Genomic DNA, 22,299 nt, shown 5'->3' with positions numbered 1-22,299 from the left:
CCCCTTGGGGTAATTTCGGGACTATTTCGGGATCATTTGGTGCACCTTCCGGCATTATTTATACATGGTTTTCGGGATGCGTCCGAGATCCCGTCGGGGTCATTTCGGGACTTTTTCTCGACTAATTCGGGATCATTTGGAGACCCTTTCGGCATCATTTCTGGATGGTTTTCGGGATCCGTTCGGTATTCCAGCAGGGTAAATTCAGGACTATTAGGGGATCATTTGGGGACCTTTTCGGCATCATTTCTGGATAGTTTTCACGATCCGTTCGGGGTCCCGTAGGGGTCATTTCGGGAATATTTCGGGATCATTTTGGGGTACCTTCCGGCATCATCTCTAGATAGTTTTCGGGATCCCGTCGCTTCGGGACTTTTTCTCGACTGATACGGGCTCAAATGGGGACATTTTCGGCATCATTTCTGGATTGTCTGCGGTATCCGTCCGGGAACCCATCAGGGTCATTTCGGGACTATTAGGGGATCATTTGAGGACCTTTCCGGCATCATTTCTGGATAATTTTCGGGATCCGTCCGGGATCATTTCGGGACTTTTTCGGGGCTATTTCGGGATCATTTGGGGTATTTTCCGACATCATTTCAGTATGGTTTTTGGGATCCATCCGGGGTTATTTTGGGATATTTTCGGGACTATTCCGGGATCATTTCGGGATTTTTTCACGAACACTTAGGGACCTTTCCGGCAACATTTCTGGATGGGTTTCGGGATCCGTTCCGCATCCAGTCGGGGTATTTTCGGGATCATTTGCGTACCTTTGAGATATAAATTCTTGATGGTTTCCGGGATCATTACGGGACTTTTTCGGGGTCATTTGGGGAACCTTTCGGCATCATTTCTGGATGGATTTCGGTATCCGTCCGTGATCCCGTCAGGGTAATTTCGGGACAATTAGGGGATCATTGGAAGACCTTTCCGGCATCATTTCTGCACAGTTTCCGGGATCCGTCGGGGATCTCGACGGGGTAATTTCGGGACTTTTTCTCTACTAATGCGGGATCATTTGGGGACCCTTTCGGCATCGTTAATGGATGGTTTTCGGGATCCGTCCGGGATCCGCGCGGGATCATTTCGGGACTCTTAGGGGATCATTTGAGGACCTCATTTCTGCATAGTTCGGGATCCCGACGGGGTCATTTTGGGAATATTTCTGGATCAGTTTGGGGCACCTACCGGCATTATTTCTGAATGGTTTTCGGTATCCGTCCGGGATCCCGTCGGGGTCATTTCGGGACTTTTTCGGGATTTTTGGGGTCCCTTCCGGCATCATTTCTGGGTGGTTTTGGGGATACCGTCGGGGTAATTTCAGGACTTCTTCGAGATCATTTGGGGTCCCGTCCGGCATCATTTCTGGATGGTTTTAGGGATCCCTCCGGGATCCCCTTGGGGTAATTTCGGGACTATTTCGGGATCATTTGGTGCACCTTCCGGCATTATTTATACATGGTTTTCGGGAACCGTTCGTTATCCCGTCGGGTTAATTTCGGGACTTTTTCTCGAATAATACGGGATAATTTAGGAACCATTTCGGCATCATTTCTGGATGATTTGCGGTATCCGTCAGGGATCCCGTCAGGGTCATTTCGGGACTATTAGGGGATCATTTGAGGACCTTTCCGGCATCCTATCTGGATGGTTTTCGGTATCCGTCCGGGATCCCGTCGGGGTCATTCCGCGACTTTTTCGGGATCATTTGGGGTCCCTTCCGGCATCATTTCTGAATGGTTTTCGGGATTCGTCCGGGACCCGTCGGGGTCATTTCGGAACTTTTTCGGGAGTTTTGGGGTCCCTTCCGGCATCATTTCTGGGTGGTTTTGGGGATACCGTCGGGGTAATTTCAGGACTTCTTCGAGATCATTTGGGGTCCCGTCCGGCATCATTTCTGGATGGTTTTAGGGATCCCTCCGGGATCCCCTTGGGGTAATTTCGGGACTATTTCGGGATCATTTGGTGCACCTTCCGGCATTATTTATACATGGTTTTCGGGATGCGTCCGGGATCCCGTCGGGGTCATTTCGGGACTTTTTCTCGACTAATTCGGGATCATTTGGAGACCCTTTCGGCATCATTTCTGGATGGTTTTCGGGATCCGTTCGGTATTCCAGCAGGGTAAATTCAGGACTATTAGGGGATCATTTGGGGACCTTTTCGGCATCATTTCTGGATAGTTTTCACGATCCGTTCGGGGTCCCGTAGGGGTCATTTCGGGAATATTTCGGGATCATTTTGGGGTACCTTCCGGCATCATCTCTAGATAGTTTTCGGGATCCCGTTGCTTCGGGACTTTTTCTCGACTGATACGGGCTCAAATGGGGACATTTTCGGCATCATTTCTGGATTGTCTGCGGTATCCGTCCGGGAACCCATCAGGGTCATTTCGGGACTATTAGGGGATCATTTGAGGACCTTTCCGGCATCATTTCTGGATAATTTTCGGGATCCGTCCGGGATCATTTCGGGACTTTTTCGGGGCTATTTCGGGATCATTTGGGGTATTTTCCGACATCATTTCAGTATGGTTTTTGGGATCCATCCGGGATCCCGTCGGAGCCATTTCTTGACTTTTTCGGGATCATTTGGTGTCCCTTCCGGCATAATTTCTGGATGTTTTTCGGGATCCGTCAGGAATCCCGTCGGGGCCATTCCTGTACTTTTTCGGGACTAATACGGGATGATTTGGGGAGCCTTTCGGTATCATTTCTGGATGGTTTTCGGGATCTGTACGGGAACCCATAAGGGTAATTTCGGGACTTTTTCGGGACTATTTCTGAATCATTTTGGGACCCCTCCTGGTTAATTTCTGGATGATTTTCGGGATCTGTCCTGGAATTTTAGTATCATCTTGGGACCCTTCCGGGATCATTTTAGGTCTCTTCGCAACCGGTAGTTCAGCACACATGCCTTTTTAAATTATGAGCTTTTATGGCCGTGGATTTGCTGCTAATTATTCGTAATTAAAATTCGGTATGTTTTATCTTCAATCTAACACAGCTTTTTTGTTCTATAATAGTGTAAGAAACTGTTATAACTATAATTACACTTTTTGTAATATTTTAATCAACTAAAACCCGAAAAAGCAACACAAAAAAATTCTCTTTAGTTTTAGCTAATTGTAGTTTCACACCTTTGTTCTATGAGTAGTAATTCTTTCACCCCTTTCATATCAGTTAATTTAATTTAAAAACAAAATGTATTTTTTTAATTCGAAAAAACTGTATTGTACTATTCATGAAAGCGTGCCATTCAGCTTATCTTCTCATTTAGTTCTTTTTTTTTTTTTACTAAATTACCAAATCAAAATACATTAGACAAAAATAATTTTTAAACAGATAACTTGATAAGCAGGCTAACGTGAATAGCACATATATTTTATTTTCTCCTTGCGGACGGGGTCGCGGGTAAAGGCTAATATTCTTGATAAACTTAATTGTCGATCAGCTGTATTATTGCCAAACAAATTTTTGATTGTTATACAAATTAAAAAATGCCAAGTTTAAGTGAAAAATCAAAACTAAAATATCTTTACTAAGAAATTCTAATAAATGACTTGCTGATTTCGGAGATTTCTGATGAAAAGGACGGCAATTATGTTTGCAAGGTTGTATTCCTTTGAGTTTAGTGCGTTTACACCATGGTACAATAACCCGGGGCCCTATTCAGTAACTGTGAGTTTTAAAATGTACACTTTTTCTTCATATAATTTGTATGAAAGAAAAATGTACATTTCAAAACTCATAGTTACTGAATAGGGCCCCAGGGGCCCTATTCGCTAACTGTGAGTTTTAAAGTGTACACAAGAAATTGTGTAAACTTTGAAATTCTGATTCTGTAAAGCAAAACTGTGAACAAAAAAACTCACTGATAAAAACTTCGTGAGTTTTCTTGGCAGACAGTGTACACTATTCTGACATTCAAAACTCATACGCTCTGTTGCAGAATGACTTTTTTGTTTTCATGGCGTTTGATGAATATTTTCTCACTGACATAAGACTTTTACATTCAGCGCTCATTCAGCAAAACAATGTACACAATAATTTACAGAATCGCATGAAAATTTAAAGTGTAAATTGTGTGTGCAAATGAGTTTTCAATGAGTGTACATTTTTCAGTTTTTCACAGTTACGGAATTGACCCCCAGAGGTAAAAGCATCAGAGTTGCATTTTACATGTTTTTTCATTCGAAGCTAGTTATAAAATGTCAAACTTTGTTTATGTTTACATTTTTTGTTTATTTACTTTTTATGTGAAAATTTATTCTTTACTTTAGCTCACAACTACTAAAACTCGTGCAAGGATATCAGGAGAGGTGTCAAAAAATGCGTTTTGGGCTCAGGACGACGAAGGAAGGACGAAGGATAAATAATAAAGTCCCTTCTACATGTTCGCTTTTTTTTAAGTGACGCCGTTGGAGCGAAAGGCCAATACTTGGCACGGAACAGCTGCAGCACACAAACGGATATGCATAATGTACCACAAATAAGCTGTGAAACCCAGACGCCGTAAGCTCCCCTAGTTTCAGGGCCACCATTAGTTTACAAAGAGCGAAAATATGCTATACAGGTATACGCAAAACGGACCTTATCAGGGCCACCACTAGTCAACAATCAGGGCCACAAACAGTTTAAGAAGAGAAAATATTGCTAGACAATTATGTTTTACATGCTATTGATTTACTTTTGGATTATTTATATCATCCATATATTGTCAAGAAAAAAACTGGATTATAACCGATACTGGAGTTGAAAACGGAAATATTCCAAGCCGAACTTTTGCCATAGCAGGTACCGATACCAGATCCAGCCTAAAGCCGAAACTGCTACAAAAGCCTCCTGGCTAGAGCCAGAAGGAAAACCCGGAACCGTAATTGAAGTCAGTATTACAACCGAACTAGTATCCAAAAATTAAACCGAAAGCAAAATCGGTTCCGAACAGAGGAGCCAAAAGAAAAATTCGATCAAAACAACCATGCAATGGCGCTGAACCCGAAAGTTCTGTGGCATAGCGACTCAATTTGAAAATTTCAGCACACCCGTGCTTTTTTTTAATTAAAAAAGATTACATCTCAAGATATGAAGTACATATCCTTCAAAGAAATCTGCACCTCAAATACCGACACGACGAGTTTCCAACGTTAAACTTTGTTATGTATATATGTATCTTCGATATTTATTAGCTTACTAAATTACTTAATTTTTACTTTACAAAATACATGAAATTTTAAAATAAATCAGTACTTATTCATGAACATACTATTAACTCAGCATTTTATATACAATATCGTCCTAAATTTTCAACATCTCTTGAAGACAGTAACGTTAGCACTCATACATACATGTATTGAAAATAAGGTCCACTACAAAAAACATTTAGCAATAGCAATAGCATTTCCCAGTATAATACTACAAAATAACGACCTTAGGCAGATAAAGTAGGAACTATATACTTCCTAAAAAGTTGTATCTCGCCTTACATTAAACTGCTTTAGAATATAAATGCATACATTAAAAGATGCATACAATAAGAGAACGGCCCCTTATTTATATATCATAAAAAATATTAATGTTGCGACCATTGGATATTTTTCAAATCAATTGGTTCTAGCACCATCTCCCATAATAGAGACATTTCACGTAAACGTTCGACATGTTTGATGCATGTATCTGTTATATAATCAACCTATTCAATGGTGGTAAAACGACCAATACCAAACCTATAAAAATATAACAATAAATTACTTTCAAATTAACTACACAATTCAGTACGGTAAACTCGTATACCTTATTGAACTATGTGCCAAATCCTCATCAGTTCCAATCGCACGTAGTACGTACAAGGTTCCAGTGATGCAGAAGTACATGCTGAGGCACTAGACAACGCCACAACTTTAAATGCCATCAGTAATGATAAATTTAATAAACCACTATATCTTTGCTCTGGATCACCATTACATATACCATGTGATAATCTTGAAGTGATGCGATCTTATAAACGTTTCGAAAGAAAATCTATAAATTTCTTATCATATTCCATTTCTTTGAGTGCAAGATCACATGCAGCACCTAATCCTATAACAATAATCCGAAGGCGGAAAAGAAAAATTTTAGCTTGTTCAAAAGATATTCCCAAAAAACCGAAAAATTACCCCGCAGTGCTTAGAAGCCGGGGTGGGATCCGTAGTATTTTTGCGGTGGCGGTCTTCGGCCGCGCTTATAAAAAATTAATCTGGGTGGGCCCAACACCGGTTTGGAGACCAAAACTATATCTGCGCAAAACACTTATGTCCAAAATTTTTTTTTGTGGGTACCAGATATCATCAACATTACAACGCGCACATGAAAATTTTGAATTGAAAATTTTCAACTTCTTTTGCAAATATCTCTTGGCCAACACAAAATATTGTAACGAATTTACTTGCAAATCTTCTTATTTGCAACGCTCTGCTAAGTTCGAATCACTAAACTGTTGAATAAATAACTCCAATATGTAATAATGCAAAATGGCCTTTATTAAAGTACTTCACAATAACACTCAAACTGTGCAACGAATAGCTTGCTTAATAACCAAACTGATTGATAGCTCAAATGAAACTCTACTATTGCCCGCCAGATTGCGTGCTTAATCAATAACTGCTTGATAGCTCAAATCAAACTGAATCCCAGCGCCTCTACATTTGCTGCCTTTTATACTCTCTGATTTCAACGTTCGCATCTTCTAGGCGCTTCCAGAATCTACTAGTCCATCAGCTCTCAACCTTCTCAGCTGTAACTACACTTGCACGATTTTATAGCTTTTCTCATTGCATACTTTCAGGAGTATCTCAGATATATGCATGTGTTTGCGCATTGATTCTCCGCTGCTCGTATACGTACATGGTACATATGTGTAGACGTAATTATTGTTTCGTTTATGTAGATACATAATGATTGAATTATTGATGTGAATTCACGTCACTGCTTAGCATCGGCTTAGAGATAGCAGCACCCCTTAGTTTTGCTAATATTCGAAACAATATTTTACCTCCGCCTTCGGATTATTGTTGTCGAGGTTAATGCGCGTCTTTTAACACCTCTCTCGATATTTGTGAACGCGTATTATCAGTGTCATGCTGTCGTATAGAATTACCAAGAGTTGATGCGCTGGAAACGTTGAAGATATGATTCAGCTGCTATATGTAGATAAATAACAACAATAAATTAAATATATATCATTTAAAAATTAGCTAATTACCTTTATTTTTCGTTAAAAATGCCTTTTTCCTCCAGATTCATCAGCAAACAAACTTTTTTCTTTTGGCTTTGTTGACGAAAATTATATGTGACATTTTTCTTCTTCCATCACTTTTGACAGAAGAAATTGAAAGACCGATTGACAGTTTATGTTCGATCGGCAACAACAAAATACACAGGAGGGTTGCATTTTCACTTATGCTTCTACCTGGTAATTGTATCTTGGTCTGAAAGTGCTCATAGCCAAAAGAGTTGTCAAACTCTTCTTCTTAAGCTGCAGTTACCCACGAACGTGCATTCAAAAAACATGTCAACTGACACGACCTATCTTATGAATGTGCAAAGTAAACGAAAACTCACCGACGTTCAACGCACGTACGTACGTAGCCCGGAACGTAGAAATCAAGACAATTTTAATTTTTTCCGTAAGAATATGTCAGCTGATCGTTCTCTCAATAGACGGAGCTGCCTAGTCAACTTTTGCGCGCTAAGTTTTAACCGTTTGCAGTTTTTATGCAAAACCACCTAATTATAGCTTGAAATGTTGTGTAAATAATACGAAATAGATACGTAAAAATGCAGATTACAAATATATAATCTATTTATACTTATTTAATATTGTAACGAATTTACATGCAAATCCTCTTATTTGCCCTTCTGCTAAGTTCGAATCACTAAACTGTTGAATAAATAACTCCAATATTGAATAAGGGAAAAATGGCCTTTATTAAAGTACTTCACAATAACACTTATACTTTGCAACTAGCTGGCTTAATAACCAAACTGATTGATAGCTCAAATGAAACTCTACTTTTGCCCGACAGATTGCGTTCTTAATCAAAAACTGATTATAGCGCCTCTACCGCTGGTGCTTTTATACTCTGTGATTTCCTCGTGGCATCTTCTAGGCGCTTCCAGAATTTACTTAGTTGCCGCCATATAATTATAACTACAGATGCACGTATATAGCTTCTCATCTGCGTGTATTTGTGAGCGACACTTCAACAATTACAATTGCATACTTTTGAGAGCATCTCTTCTCTGCTGCGTGTACGTACATATGTGTAGATATAATGTTTTATTCGTTTATGTATAATGATTGAATAATTGATGTGAATTCACGTCACTGCTTAGCATCGGCCTAGAGATGGCAGCACCCCTTAGTTTTGCTAATATTCGTAACAATATTAATTCCAGCCTTTTACAACATCAAAAATTAAAACAGAAAAATTTGATGTTTCCGTAAGCATGCATTCAAACAGGTCGATAGCAAAATTTCTTCGTTGCCACTACGGGCATAAATTTCGCTCAAACGTGTGTACGTACGGCATACGTTGGTGCATAACTGCAGTTCTATGCTTTGCAACAAATGTTACGGCTACTTAGGCCTAAAATGTAAACTAATAAATATAATTCAATATTACAATTCATTATTTAATTATATGCTGTTGGAATGACATTTGATTCCAATCAGCATATTGACAAGCATAAGAGACGGACGAGTCTGTGAGCTACTCTTTTAATGGAGGATGGAAAGGATGCGTTTCCAATCCTCAATAGCTCCCAGCTTAAAGCAAACAAATTTTGAACATTTTACGATATTTCCAATGACCGCCTACTCCAACTCCTGAGTAGACAATTAGGTTTTGTAATAATTCCGTCGGAATGCATTAAGATTCCGATCAACACAGCTCTACATATGTTAGTACGTTGGAAAGAAGGTGTTTCCAATACTCCCGTCTTCCAATTTTTGTTTTGCGTTATATTAGAATTTACATCGCATGATTTTATTGCTGTCGGAATGAAAATTATTTCGATCAGCACAGTAAGTTTCGGACAAAAATACTGAATTCTAACTAAGTTGTTGGAAAGCTCTAATTTCCAATCCACCCCTATTAAAGACAACTGTCGACCGATTTTGTTTTCCGCTTCTGTGATAGCTGTTCTCGCCTTGCGTCAAGTATCGGATATCATGCAAAAATAAGGAAAAAGTAGTGATCTTATATGGAGGTTTTTATAATGCTCAAATAAGCAATAATGCTCAATAAGCCCGACGAGAGGGGAGGGGAAATGGGGGGATTCCCCCCGGGCCCGGGGTTTCTCAGGAGGCCCGCGATTTAGAGGTACTAAGACATTTTTTTTAATTCAGGAGAGTCTTTAGTTGTTCCATGTGCAAATTTTTAGCCAAATTTCAAAAGCAACGAATATTGATAATGATTTTTTGCCTGGGCCTGAGAAGACAATAAAAACATCAAACACAAATGTGTTTATCAGGGGCCCGCGATTTAGAGGTACTAAGACATTTTTTTTAATTCAGGAAAGGCTTTAGTTGTTCCATGTGCAAATTTTTAGCCAAATTTCAAAAGCAACGAATATTGATAATGATTTTTTGCCTGGGCCTGAGGAGACAATAAAAACATCAAACAAAAATGTGTTCTCAGGGAGCCCGCGATTTATATGTACTAAGACATTTTTTTTAATTCAGGAGAGTCTTTAGTTGTTCCATGTGCAAATTTTAGCCGAATTTCAAAAGCAACGAATATTGATAATGGTTTTTTGCCTGGGCCTGAGGAGACAATAAAACCATCAAACAAAAATGTGTTCTCAGGGAGCCCGCAATTTAGATGTACTAAGACATTTTTTTTAATTCAGGAGAGTCTTTAGTTGTTCCATGTGCAAATTTTAAGCCGAATTTCAAAAGCAACGATTTTTGATAATGGTTTTTTGCCTGGGCCTGAGGAGGCAATAAAAACATCAAACAAAAATGTGTTTATCAGGGGCCCGCGATTTAGAGGTACTAAGACCTTTGTCACTTGGCAAGCCTAAAATACAATTGACACTTAGCAATCCTAACTCTTCATATATTCCCGATTGCAAAAAGAGTGTTATTCGGAGATTCAACGAGGCAACGTGAAAATCAGCCAAATCAATTAATAATTAAACCTAATATCTTTTATTAAACTTTTGAACATTCAATACATATAATTAAACATATTAATTAGTATAAACCGTGTCTATGTATTAATTTTACATATCTCGGAAGACCCTGTCGTAAGTATCGCCATCACTTGACAGATCAGAAGTGAGAAGTGAACAAGAAAAAACGTACACAGTGAAAAGTTGGCGGTAAAACTTGTGGAAAAAACGATATATAACTAAAATACAACGCAATAAATAGTGAAAAGTGCATTTTAGTTCGTCACATATTAAATAAATGTGAAAAAGCAACATACGAATTGTAAGAATCGTTCAATAATTACAAGTGTATAAATTTGAGACTCCGCTGCATTCGCGAAAATTTGAGACACCTCTGCTATCGTTTGCTGCTAACGACGTGTCGCAGTCAGCAGAGAAACTTCGTTCAAGTCGAATCGGTAAATGTATGTATACGCTTGCAAATTGTCGGTTGAAATTTGAACACATATCGCTTTCGTTAATAAGCTTTCGTGAGTTTTAAATCTGCCAACAGTAGATTTCGATACATACCGTCAGGTGTCGCATATCTAATTAGATCGAACGAAACAAAAGAGTTTTCGCTCCATACCGTCAGATGTCGCATATCTAATTAGATCAAACGAAACAGAAGAATCAAAACAAAATGTCAGAGCTACAGAAATTGACAGTCGCGGAACTTAAGAAAAAATGTAAGCAAGTAGGTCTTCCGAGTAGTGGAAAAAAATACGATTTAGTAGAAAGATTAGAAGAAAATCTAATAGAAAACCAATTTGAAAGTGCAAGTGATAATAATCATTTACTCGAACGCATATCTGAGTTAGAAAGCACAATTCGAAACTTAGCAATGCAAAATAATAATGCTATAAGTACTCGAAATGATTTTACGCCGTGTTTTATTTCGTCGCCTGTAACAACAAGATCAACGCATTCGTACTTTCCGATAATGTGTACAACAAATAACTATATTCCACCAGTGCAAGCATGGTCGGATACGCGTCCAGCTAATGTGGACAATGTAATCGGTGATGTGCACAATCCGCGGAATCAGAGAATTCCAAACTCGAATGTTAATTATTATAATGTGCCATTCGCGCACTTACAACCGTCGCAGGAAATAATTTCTCCTGTGAACAATTACAATCCGGTATATAAAATACGTGACATTATAGACTTGTTACCCTCGTTTAATCCGATATCCGAATCATCGCTTAACGCAACGCAATTTCTGAAAAGAGTCCAAATGCTCAAAAGCGCTTACCATTGGGAAGAAAGCATGCTATTGTGCGCGGTACAGCAGAAAATGCAAGGACCAGCAAAGTTATGGGTTGATTCCCTTCCGGAAATTTTCGTGTCGTGGTCGCATTTCGTTTCGCGTTTCAGAAACGATTTTCCGCATTCTGAAAATACCGCTGAAGTGCATATTAAGCTATCTCGACTAAAACGTTCGCAAAATGAAACTCCGGTGGAGTACTTACTATGAAATGTATTCGCTTGGTATGAAAGGTGGGCTGACGGAAGATGCTATCGCCTTACATATCATAAACGGTATTAACGATATTGACTTACGCAGAAGAATTTCGAATAGTTATGTGCGCTGTAACGATTTATTACGCGACATTTCCAACTATAGTGTGTTTAATGAAATAAAACCCGTTACCCAGTATAAACCAAAAATTTATCCGCAAAGCAATACGAGTGCAACCAAAACCGAAAACCGTGAAACGAAAACGCCAGAAAATGTAAAGTGCTTTAATTGCTTAAAATTCGGTCACTACTCAATAAAGTGTCCCGAACCTCAGAAGAAGCAACGATGTGAAAATTGTTCGCGTACAAATCACAAAACCGAAAACTGTCCGAATAAAACCAAACAAGATATACGTGCGATCGATAAAAATCTCGAAAACGAATCTGTCTACGCAAAAGGTATAACAAAACGAATTAAAGTGAATGGAATCGGTACAAATGCTTTTGTCGACCCTGGTTTGAAAAAGTACTTAAAATAACTAATGTTGAAAACATTAATCAAAATGAAAACGAAAAGCTATCGAACATGTTGAATACGTGTCGCGACGTGTTTGCCGAAAAGCTTACCGAACTTGGTTGTTGTACCGTAGCTACGTTTAAAATCGAACTTAATAAAGATACTCCGGTGAGTATTAAACCATACCGCGTCCCGTTCGCGAAACGCCCGATTATATCCGGTATTATAAACGAATTGCTCGAAAATAATATTATACACCCGCCTTATGCTTCTCCAGTCGTGCTCGTTGAGAAAAGCAACGGAGAAAATCGTCTCTGCGTTGATTACCACTGCTTGAACAAAATCACCGTCAAACAATCGTACCCGATGCCGATAATGGAGGAACACTATGCTCAGTTGGCAGGTAATAAATATTTTACGTCACTAGATTTAAGAATGGGATACCATCAAATAGCAATTGATGAGGACTGTAAGAAATTCGCAGCTTTCGTAACAACCGATGGCCATTTGGTTTGGTCAACGCTCCGGCCGTATTTTAAGCTGTGATGAACAAAATTATTTCGAAAATGAACCCAGGTGAAGTACTCGCCTACCTGGATGACGTTATTATTCCCAGTCGTACAATAGAAGAGGGTTTGCAACGTATCAGTAAATTCTTAGTTATACTTCGTGAATCAGGATTAACACTGCGATTAGGGAAATGTAAGTTCTTGCAGGCTGAGATCGAATATATTGGTCATATAATCAACGAACAAGGAATAACGCCAGGTACTCGTAAAGTATCCGCCATACGAAATTTCACACAACCTAAAAATATCGCCGATTTAAGAAGATTTTTGGGGCTTACTGGGTTTTTCAGAAAGTTCGTACCGAACGCTCACACGATTATTGCACAAAGTCAACGAAAACAAATTTGTTTGGGGAAAACAACAGCAAGAAGCATTTAGTAAAATCATCGAGATACTTACAAACGAACCCGTGTTGGCCTTATACGATTCAAAAGCGCAGCATGAGGTACACACTGACGCAAGCAGCATTGGTCTTGCAGGTGTACTGCTACAGTCAGTGGACGGTACGAATTGGAAACCGGTAATGTATTATAGTACACATTGCACAGATGTTGAGAGTCGGTATCACTCCTACGAATTAGAATCGCTCGCCGTGGTCGAGGTTCTTGAACGTTTCCGTTTATATCTATTAGGCCGAAGATTCCGTTTGGTTACTGATTGCTCAGCAATAGTAAGGGTTCGCGACAACAAAGAGTTGAAACCAAAAATTTCCCGATGGTGGCTGAAACTCTTAGGATTCGATTTTGAGAGCGTACATCCTTCTGGAAGCTCATTAGCTCACGTTGATGCTTTGAGTCGCTCACCAGATGAACCCGCTAATGACGTTGAACCAGCAGGTTTCATATTACAAGTAGATTCGAACTTCGACGATTGGTTATACACAATGCAACTACAGGATCCCGATTTAGCTGAAATCATCGCTATATTAACTGGTAAAGTTAATTCACCGCGTGCAACAGAACTACGTAAAGGTTTTAAAATTCATAATCATCGACTATACCATAAAGAAGACGACGGCATGAAGTTTGTCGTACCAAAGGCAGTAACGTGGCGAGTTGTGGAACTCTGCCACGATCAAATGGGTCATTTCGCCATCGACAAAACAATTGAACGTATTCGGCAAACGTTTTGGTTTTCGCAGATGAGGAAATACGTCAAAAACTATATAGCCACTTGTATCGAATGCTGCTATCGACAAACGCGTCCCGGTAAAGTCGAAGGAAGTCTCCACTATGGTAGTGTAGATCCGATTCCTTTTCGAACACTCCACATCGACCATTTAGGTCCCTTCGTACGCAGCAAAAAGGGCAATAGCTACATACTTGCTATATCTGACGCATTTACTAAATATTTAATTGTCAAACCCCTGCGCGACACAAAAACATCACACGTTATAAATTGTCTCAATGAAATTACAACATATTTCGGTTTACCGTCACAAATAATAACGGACAGAGGTACCGCATTTACCTCAAAGAATTTCAAAATATATTGCGAACAAAATAATATCAAACATGTTAAAGTCGCAGTAAGAACGCCGCGTTCAAACGGTCAAGTCGAGCGCGCTAACCAAACGATATTGAACTATCTACGTACTACAACTGAAAACGGAAACGGAAAGGAATGGTACTTAATACTACGCAACCTGCAATGGACCGTAAATTCGCAGAAGAACAGTTCTTCTGGGTTTACCCCTAACGAACTTATATTTGACTTTAATCTCCGCGATATCGCGCATAACCGATTGCTAGCAGCCGTACACAACGATACTTTCGATCACGAGGATCCGGGTAATATCATCGATAAAAGAAATAACGCGAAAGATAACATTGAACGCGAAAGGTCGAAATGGAAGAAAAGTTTCGATGCTAAGCATCTAACCCCGCGCAAATTCAAAGAAAATGATTTAATACTTATCGAAACCGAACCGCCTGCAACCGGTGAATCGTGCAAACTAATACCGAAATATCGTGGCCTGTACCGGATCGCAAAACCCTTAGATAATGATCGGTATTTAATCGAAGATATACCGGGCATGCAAATTAAAACGCGAAAATTCAGCTCAGTATATGAATCCAGCAAAATTAAACCTTGGTGCGAGAACAGTCCAGAGCTAGACATCACCTCCGAAGAAATCGAGGACGATTTCACGTCAGGATAGGCCGAGCTGTGACTTGGCAACCCTAAAATACAATTGACACTTAGCAATCCTGACTCTTCATATATTCCCGATTGCAAAGACAGTGTTATTCAGAGATTCAACGAGGCAACGTGAAAATCAGAAAAATCAATTCATAAATAAATCTGATATCTTTTATTAAACTTTTTTAAGATTCAATACATATAATTAAACATATTTATTAGTATAAACCGTGTCTATGTATTGATTTTACATATCTCGGAAGACCCTGTCGTAAGTATCGCCATCCCTTGACAAAATTATCTGGCACACAAATTAACCAGACCTCCTATCAATAAAACTTATGTTCGCTCAAAGCGCCCATTGAGTTGGACCTAACGGAAACATCTTGTGATATCTACCTGATAGCATTCTTCCACCCCTACAAGAAACGCTGATAGTTTTACTAATACACTCACACTTGTACTTGACAATGCTGATCCTGCGATGACGTAAACATTGATACTCAAATTTATGTATGTTCCTTTGTTCGCTCACGCGTGTCCGCATGTTCCCAACGACAGCCTATAATCATGAAAAAGGACTCAAACTGGGAAAGCTTCGGACACCTGGTACAGAACAAAAGAACGTACAGCAGATACCATTATGCATGTGAGACAGATACATAATTCTCAACGGAATTTTATGTATGCGAGAACAGTTTATCCGATTTAATCATGTTGTGACTACTGACTGTCATATGACAATCAAATGATTATCACGGTTGTTTTGTTATTTTTTAAATTCCGCCATTTTCAACCGAAGAAAACCATATAAAAAATAAGTTTAAAAAATGAAAAAGAGAGCATTTCAAAGCTCCATGCTAAAAGAAAAGAATCGAAAATAATATTAAAAAACACCAAAAGCTGTCGGAATGTATGGGGCGCACTCAAAAATTTGATACCCGAAAAATAATAGTGGTTAGTGGTGATTCATTTTTAAATGTGTTTCCGCATGAATTTCTGAATTTAAATTGAACATTCTGAACTCGAATTCTTATAAAACTATTTATTTTCAACAAATAAAAAACACGTATGCTGTTATCACGTACAAAATTAAAAACGTAATGAAATAAAGTAAATAAAAAGCAAAAAGCATTGTTTCATTTTTGGCGGAATATAACAATGGTCAGTTATGATAGTATAACAGTCAAACCTGATATCTACAGTAAACTATCATTTATGACACTTTTTGATAGTTAGAGTGTCAGCACTGATCCAGGAAAAGGAATGAGAGTGAGCAGTACGGCTATATACTTAATCAGTAGGCCATGTTGGTGTACAAGAAGGAGACAAAAACTCACACGTACACGGTTGTTTACATCACATTTGCGCAAGTTCCCTTAAGTTCGTGATAGAAAGTTTGTATGAGGCGCTGATCGTTAGGTTGACATTGCTGACAATCAGATGATAGTCATATGATAGTCATATGATAGTCAGTATTCTTGTAGGGACGTTTCCTATATGGTAACTCGATAATGTGACAGCCAGTGAACACACCCATAGCCCGTGAGTGACAGCTGACACGAAAGCGTTTTGACAGAAGTGATTTGCAATTTTGGGAAAATTTGCTATATTTTGTCGGTCAAACTAGGAACTTTTGTGGAAAAATTGTTGTATCGATCGCAAAGTCCGAAATCAATTAAGTTTTTAAATAAAAGATTATCCAATTATATAAGGTATGTGGGTAACTTAGGGGATTGGGTCGTAGATATGTAGCTAAATATCTATTTTGTGCCTTCCTCCTAACCTCAAATGTTCTCCTTCCAGGAACAAATCGGGAAAATGGCGCTAACATCCGCTGCTGGTATCATCTCTTTGTTGGATGAGCCAATGCCCGACTTGAAGATTTTCGCCCTAAAGAAACTCGATAATATTGTAAATGAGTTTTGGCCCGAAATCTCTGAATCTATCGAAAAGATTGAAATGCTACATGAGGATCGTTCGTTTCCTGAAAACAAGTTAGCTGGAATGGTTGCCTCGAAAGTATTTTATCATTTGGGATCTTTTGAAGATGCTCTAACTTACGCTCTAGGAGCTGGTGATTTATTCGACGTTAATGCGCGCAATGAATATACTGAAACCATAATTGCAAAATGCATAGACTTTTATATTGCACAACGCATTGCTTTCATTGAGAATCCCAAGGATGCTAAAGTAGTTGATACACGTCTTGAAGCAATTGTCAATCGCATGATTCAACGTTGTTTGGACGATGGCCAATATCGTCAGGCTTTGGGTATTGCGCTGGAAACACGTCGCATGGATATTTTTGAACAATCGATAATGAAGTCTGATGATGTTAGTGGCATGTTGGCTTACGCCTATAATGTGACTATGTCCTTAATTCAGAATCGCGGTTTTCGTAATGAAATTTTGCGTTGTCTAGTGGGATTGTACCGTGATTTAGGTGTTCCAGATTATGTGAATATGTGTCAATGTTTGATATTTTTAGAGGATCCACTTGCAGTTGCCGAAGTTCTCGACAAATTAACACGCTCGTCAGTTGAAATTAGCAATCTAATGGCATACCAAATAGCCTTCGATTTATACGAATCTGCTACACAAGAGTTTTTAGGGAAAGTTCTTCAAGCACTCAAAGAGACTGCGCCCATACCTACAGCATTACCATCGACTTTCAAGCCACAAGGTACCGCAAGCAGCGATGATGCATCAAAATCAACTAGTGATGAAAAGACAAAATCCTCTGAGGAACCAGACGGTGATGCAGAAGGTAGGAAATTTTTTATTCGTCCAATTTTTTTGTGAAATTGACAAATTTTATTTTAACAGGCGATGCAAAAATTGAACGCACTATAGAATCTTTAAATGATTCTGAGAAAGCACATCAAAAAAATATTGAAAAATTGATTTCCATTTTGTCGGGAGAAGTAAGTATTGATCTTCAATTGCAGTTCTTAATACGCAGCAATCATGCTGATTTACAAATACTACGCGGTACAAAAGAAGCTGTGCGTGTATCTATTTGTCACACTGCAACTGTAATCGCGAATGCATTTATGCATGCTGGAACCACATCCGATCAATTTCTACGCGACAACTTGGATTGGCTTGCTCGTGCTACGAATTGGGCCAAATTATCTGCCACTGCATCTTTGGGTGTTATTCATCGTGGTCACGAAAAGGATTCACTTGGCCTCATGCAAAGTTACTTGCCTAAAGAGACTGGCCCTAGCTCCGGTTACTCTGAGGGTGGTGGTCTATATGCTTTGGGTTTGATCCATGCAAATCATGGTGCCAACATAATCGACTACCTACTACAACAATTGAAAGATGCACAAAATGAAAATGTACGCCATGGTGGTTGCTTGGGCTTGGGCTTAGCAGCAATGGGTACTCATCGCCAAGATTTGTATGAACAATTGAAATTCAATTTATATCAAGATGATGCAGTTACTGGTGAAGCTGCTGGTATTGCTATGGGCATGGTAATGTTGGGTTCTAAGAATGCACAAGCAATTGAAGATATGGTATCATATGCACAGGAGACTCAACATGAAAAGATTTTACGTGGTCTAGCAGTGGGTATTTCATTGACAATGTTCGCACGCTTAGAAGAGGCTGATCCTTTGGTGACCAGTTTGTCAACTGATAAAGACCCTGTATTACGTCGCTCCGGCATGTATACGATTGCAATGGCTTACAACGGCACGGGCAGTAATAAAGCTATACGCCGCCTTTTGCATGTTGCTGTATCCGATGTAAATGACGACGTGCGTCGTGCTGCTGTTACAGCGATTGGTTTCATTCTTTTCCGTACACCAGAACAATGCCCCTCCGTTGTAAGTTTGCTTGCTGAATCTTATAATCCTCATGTACGTTATGGCGCTGCTATGGCTTTGGGTATTGCTTGTGCTGGTACTGGTTTGCGCGAAGCAATTGGCCTCTTGGAACCCATGGTGAAATTTGATCCAGTAAACTTTGTGCGTCAAGGTGCTCTCATCGCATCTGCTATGATTCTTATTCAGCATACTGATCAAACCTGCCCTAAAACCACATTCTTCCGCCAACTTTATGCCGAAGTAATTAGCAATAAACATGAAGATGTTATGGCAAAATTTGGTGCTATACTTGCCCAAGGTAAGTGGAAGCGTTTGAATTTTTAATTGATATGCAATAACTAATTTTTTCGCAGGCATCATTGATGGAGGTGGTCGAAATGCTACACTATCATTACAATCACGCACAGGTCATACCAATTTGCAAGCCGTCGTAGGAATGTTAGTCTTTACCCAATATTGGTACTGGTTCCCGCTGGCGCATTCGCTTTCTTTGGCATTTACACCGACTTGCATTATTGGTTTGAACTCCGATTTAAAAATGCCTAAAATGGAATTCAAATCAAATGCAAAGCCATCACTTTATGCTTATCCAGCGCCATTGGAAGAAAAGAAATCGGAGGAGCGCGAGAAAGTTGCAACTGCCGTTTTATCAATAGCTGCTCGTCAAAAGCGACGCGAAATTGCTGACAAGAAAGAAGAAGAAACAAAAATGGATGTTGATGAAGATAGCAAGGATGCAAAGAAAGATAAGGAAGATAAGAAAATGGAAGTTGATGAAAAAGTAGAAAGGAAAGAAGAGGAAAAGGAGGATAAGAAAACGAAAGAGGAAAAAGAAAATAAGGATGATGATAAGGAGAAAGAAAAGGATAAAAATACTGGTGACAAAAAGAAGGATGAGAAAGAGAAGGAAAAAGACAAAGAGAAGGATAAAAAAGACAAAAAAGAACCAGAACCCAACTTTGAAATTTTACAAAATCCAGCTCGTGTTGTACGTCAACAACTAAAAATTATAAGTGTTGCCGAAGCTCAGGCTTACATACCACTTAAAGATGTTACAATTGGCGGTATAATTGTTTTACAACATACCGGAAAAATTACTGAGCAAGAACTGGTTGAACCAGTAGCCGCCTACGGACCGAAGAATGACGATGCTAAAGAACCCGAGCCACCAGAGCCATTCGAATACATAGAAGACTAAATGGGAATGCTTTTTATCATTTTGTAATTTAATTTTAGTGTTCTGTATTCTTCGTATAACATTCAATCAAATTTAAAAGCACATGTAATTTTTCGTAATCAAAAATTCATCCCATTAAGAAGTTGCTCTAAATAAACATGCTTACTTAAATAAAACATATACAGCTGTTGTTGCTGTATCGATAAAGACACTCCGAAATATATACAGCTAAATTAGCTGAGGTAATATAATTTTTCGGTTCAAGTAGATATACGAATTCAAAAACCTGGCACTTAATCATGCCTGCTCATCATTTCGCTTAAATAAGTAACAAACTGTTCCATGTTGTTGCCTTTTTCGTAAGGTTTTAGGTTGCTTAAATCAACTCTTTCTATTGATGAAACCAGTTGATCCACACTCGAACTATATAGATAACCATCTTCACATAGCTGTTGTGCCAGTTCTTTTTGATGATTGTCTAGCAATTTTGCATTTATTACAACGATTCCAGGACGCCCATGATGTAGTATATCCATGCATGTTCCAGCTCCGGCATGCCCAATTACTAGATCAGCATTTATTATGTCACTTCTGGGTGTTTCGTGCTTGTAATCGTATTGTTCCATTTGAATGCCATAAACCTGTTGAATTTTGGAATCGTCTACGGGCCTGCTTTGACCATACTGTATGACAAGTTTTGCACACCCTCGCTTCTGTAAAGCCAGCAAGCCCCGATGTGAAACAACTTCATTAACAAGTTCTGGGAATTTCGTAGTGCCCACTGTGACATACACCGTTTTTAGGGCCATTTTTTTTTAATAAAATGATTATATAGAAATTGCTATGAACAACATTTGCAATATTGATATTGGCCGACTTTTTTTGTGTTTACTGTGGTTTTTGTTTACCAGCTGTTTGACGTAACATTATCACAGGTCTACACTTGATTGAAGTATTCAACTAGAAAATGACAACTGTGCCGCAGGTAAAAGGCTTGGCAAAGTTGACATAGTCATAACCATACTTATCCATGTCAATAGGCATCAGGTATTGATGCCTTAACCTAAAAAACATAAAATTTTCATAGAAATCAAGAAAACGCAAAAAATTACAAACATATTCCAGAAACAATAAGTTTCTTATTCAAAACGTATCCAAAACAACAAATAAAACTTACAAAAAGTTTATAAATTCACCAACTCGAAAACCCAAAAAACCAATTGTTTGACTATGGTATGATTATGGCCGGGGCGTTATGGTATGGCACCATTGACCAATTACATTGATTTTCATATGGTTAGTTGGATCAGCTGTTTTATATGGATATGGATAAGTCACCATTAATTGGCCCTTTAAATCGATTTTTTAACGTTCAACTATGAATTGCTTTGGAAATAGGTTCAACGATAGTAAATCACCCCAAAAAATCTCGTCTTGCATTTGCGCAGGGCCTTTATGAACAAATTCAAAAGGTAATAGTTTAAAGCAGGGTATATTGCTAATAATGCTCGTCCATATCGGGAGAAATGTCAAAAGACGCAATTTGGTCTCTATATCAATAATCTTAAACCGAAAAACGTTTTGAGTCGATCGGAAGATATTGATGAAAATCCCTAGAAACGACAACGAATCTCTCCGAAATCAAGGATGGTTTTTTTGCGCAGAATATCCTGCGCTGGCGGCCTTCGGCCACGTTTATGAAGGATTATGCTTAGTGGGTCAAACATCGGTGGCTATCGAATATCGAAAATCGAATTTGAAATTGGTATTATGACAACTCATCTCTGTCGAAATTTTCGTTGTGTATCTAATTTACAAGCGAATAGAAATTTGTTGTCGACGCTGTATCGAATAGAAAAAGAATTGTTTAAAATGTAAGTTTTTTGTATTTATATTCTACTTTTTTACTACCTAGTAGTAATTGTAAATTATTATTTTTTTTTTTTTTTGTTTAAACTTGTTGGCCAGAGAATGTATCTCCACACGCCAGGTATTTCTCTTAGTGTGAGTTCATAAATTTCTGGATTGAACATCCAGTGTCAATTTAGTGTGTACTTGGGATCCTAGCATACGATGGTAGTACCTTAGAGGCCAGAACCATGCGTAGCAGTCCCCTTCATGATTTGTGGTTTCAATTGTAGATTGTATTTTTAGTGTATTTGGTATTTAAATGGCACCACGCCAAGCACAAAGTCCTTTGTTTTGTTTTCCAATTACGTATTTTAAACTGTTCTATTCTATGTGTGTTTGGTTTTTTCAATGGCACCACGCCAAGCACAAAATCTTTTAGATTGCATTCTTAGTGTCAGTATTTTAATAATTCATTTTCAAGATTGTTGTCGTAAAATTCGGTTTTTCAAGGGCAACACGCCACTCACAAAGTCCTTTCTCT

General features: G+C 38.7%; 2 protein-coding genes across 2 annotated transcripts; one reads left to right on the top strand and one right to left on the bottom strand.

The window, feature by feature from the left end:
• Positions 1-16,447: 16,447 nt before the first annotated feature.
• On the top strand, positions 16,448-20,087 carry Rpn2 (Regulatory particle non-ATPase 2). The gene is made up of 4 exons (XM_067761065.1): positions 16,448-16,606; positions 16,698-17,661; positions 17,721-19,028; positions 19,084-20,087. Exons 2-4 carry the CDS (start codon positions 16,713-16,715, stop codon positions 19,926-19,928), a joined length of 3,102 nt encoding a protein of 1,033 aa, XP_067617166.1. The 5' UTR covers positions 16,448-16,606; positions 16,698-16,712; the 3' UTR covers positions 19,929-20,087.
• Alg13 (Alg13 UDP-N-acetylglucosaminyltransferase subunit) lies at positions 19,143-20,853 on the bottom strand. Its single transcript, XM_067761066.1, has one exon. The coding sequence runs from the start codon at positions 20,714-20,716 to the stop codon at positions 20,201-20,203; it is 516 nt and encodes a 171-aa protein (XP_067617167.1). The 5' UTR covers positions 20,717-20,853; the 3' UTR covers positions 19,143-20,200.
• Between the last annotated feature and the right edge of the window lie 1,446 nt (positions 20,854-22,299).

Source organism: Eurosta solidaginis, chromosome 1 (assembly GCF_040869045.1).
Source record: "Eurosta solidaginis isolate ZX-2024a chromosome 1, ASM4086904v1, whole genome shotgun sequence".
NCBI classification, from domain to species: Eukaryota; Metazoa; Arthropoda; class Insecta; order Diptera; family Tephritidae; genus Eurosta; species Eurosta solidaginis.
The sequence above is the reverse complement of the archived record's forward strand: the minus strand, read 5'-3'. Positions and strand labels throughout refer to the sequence as shown.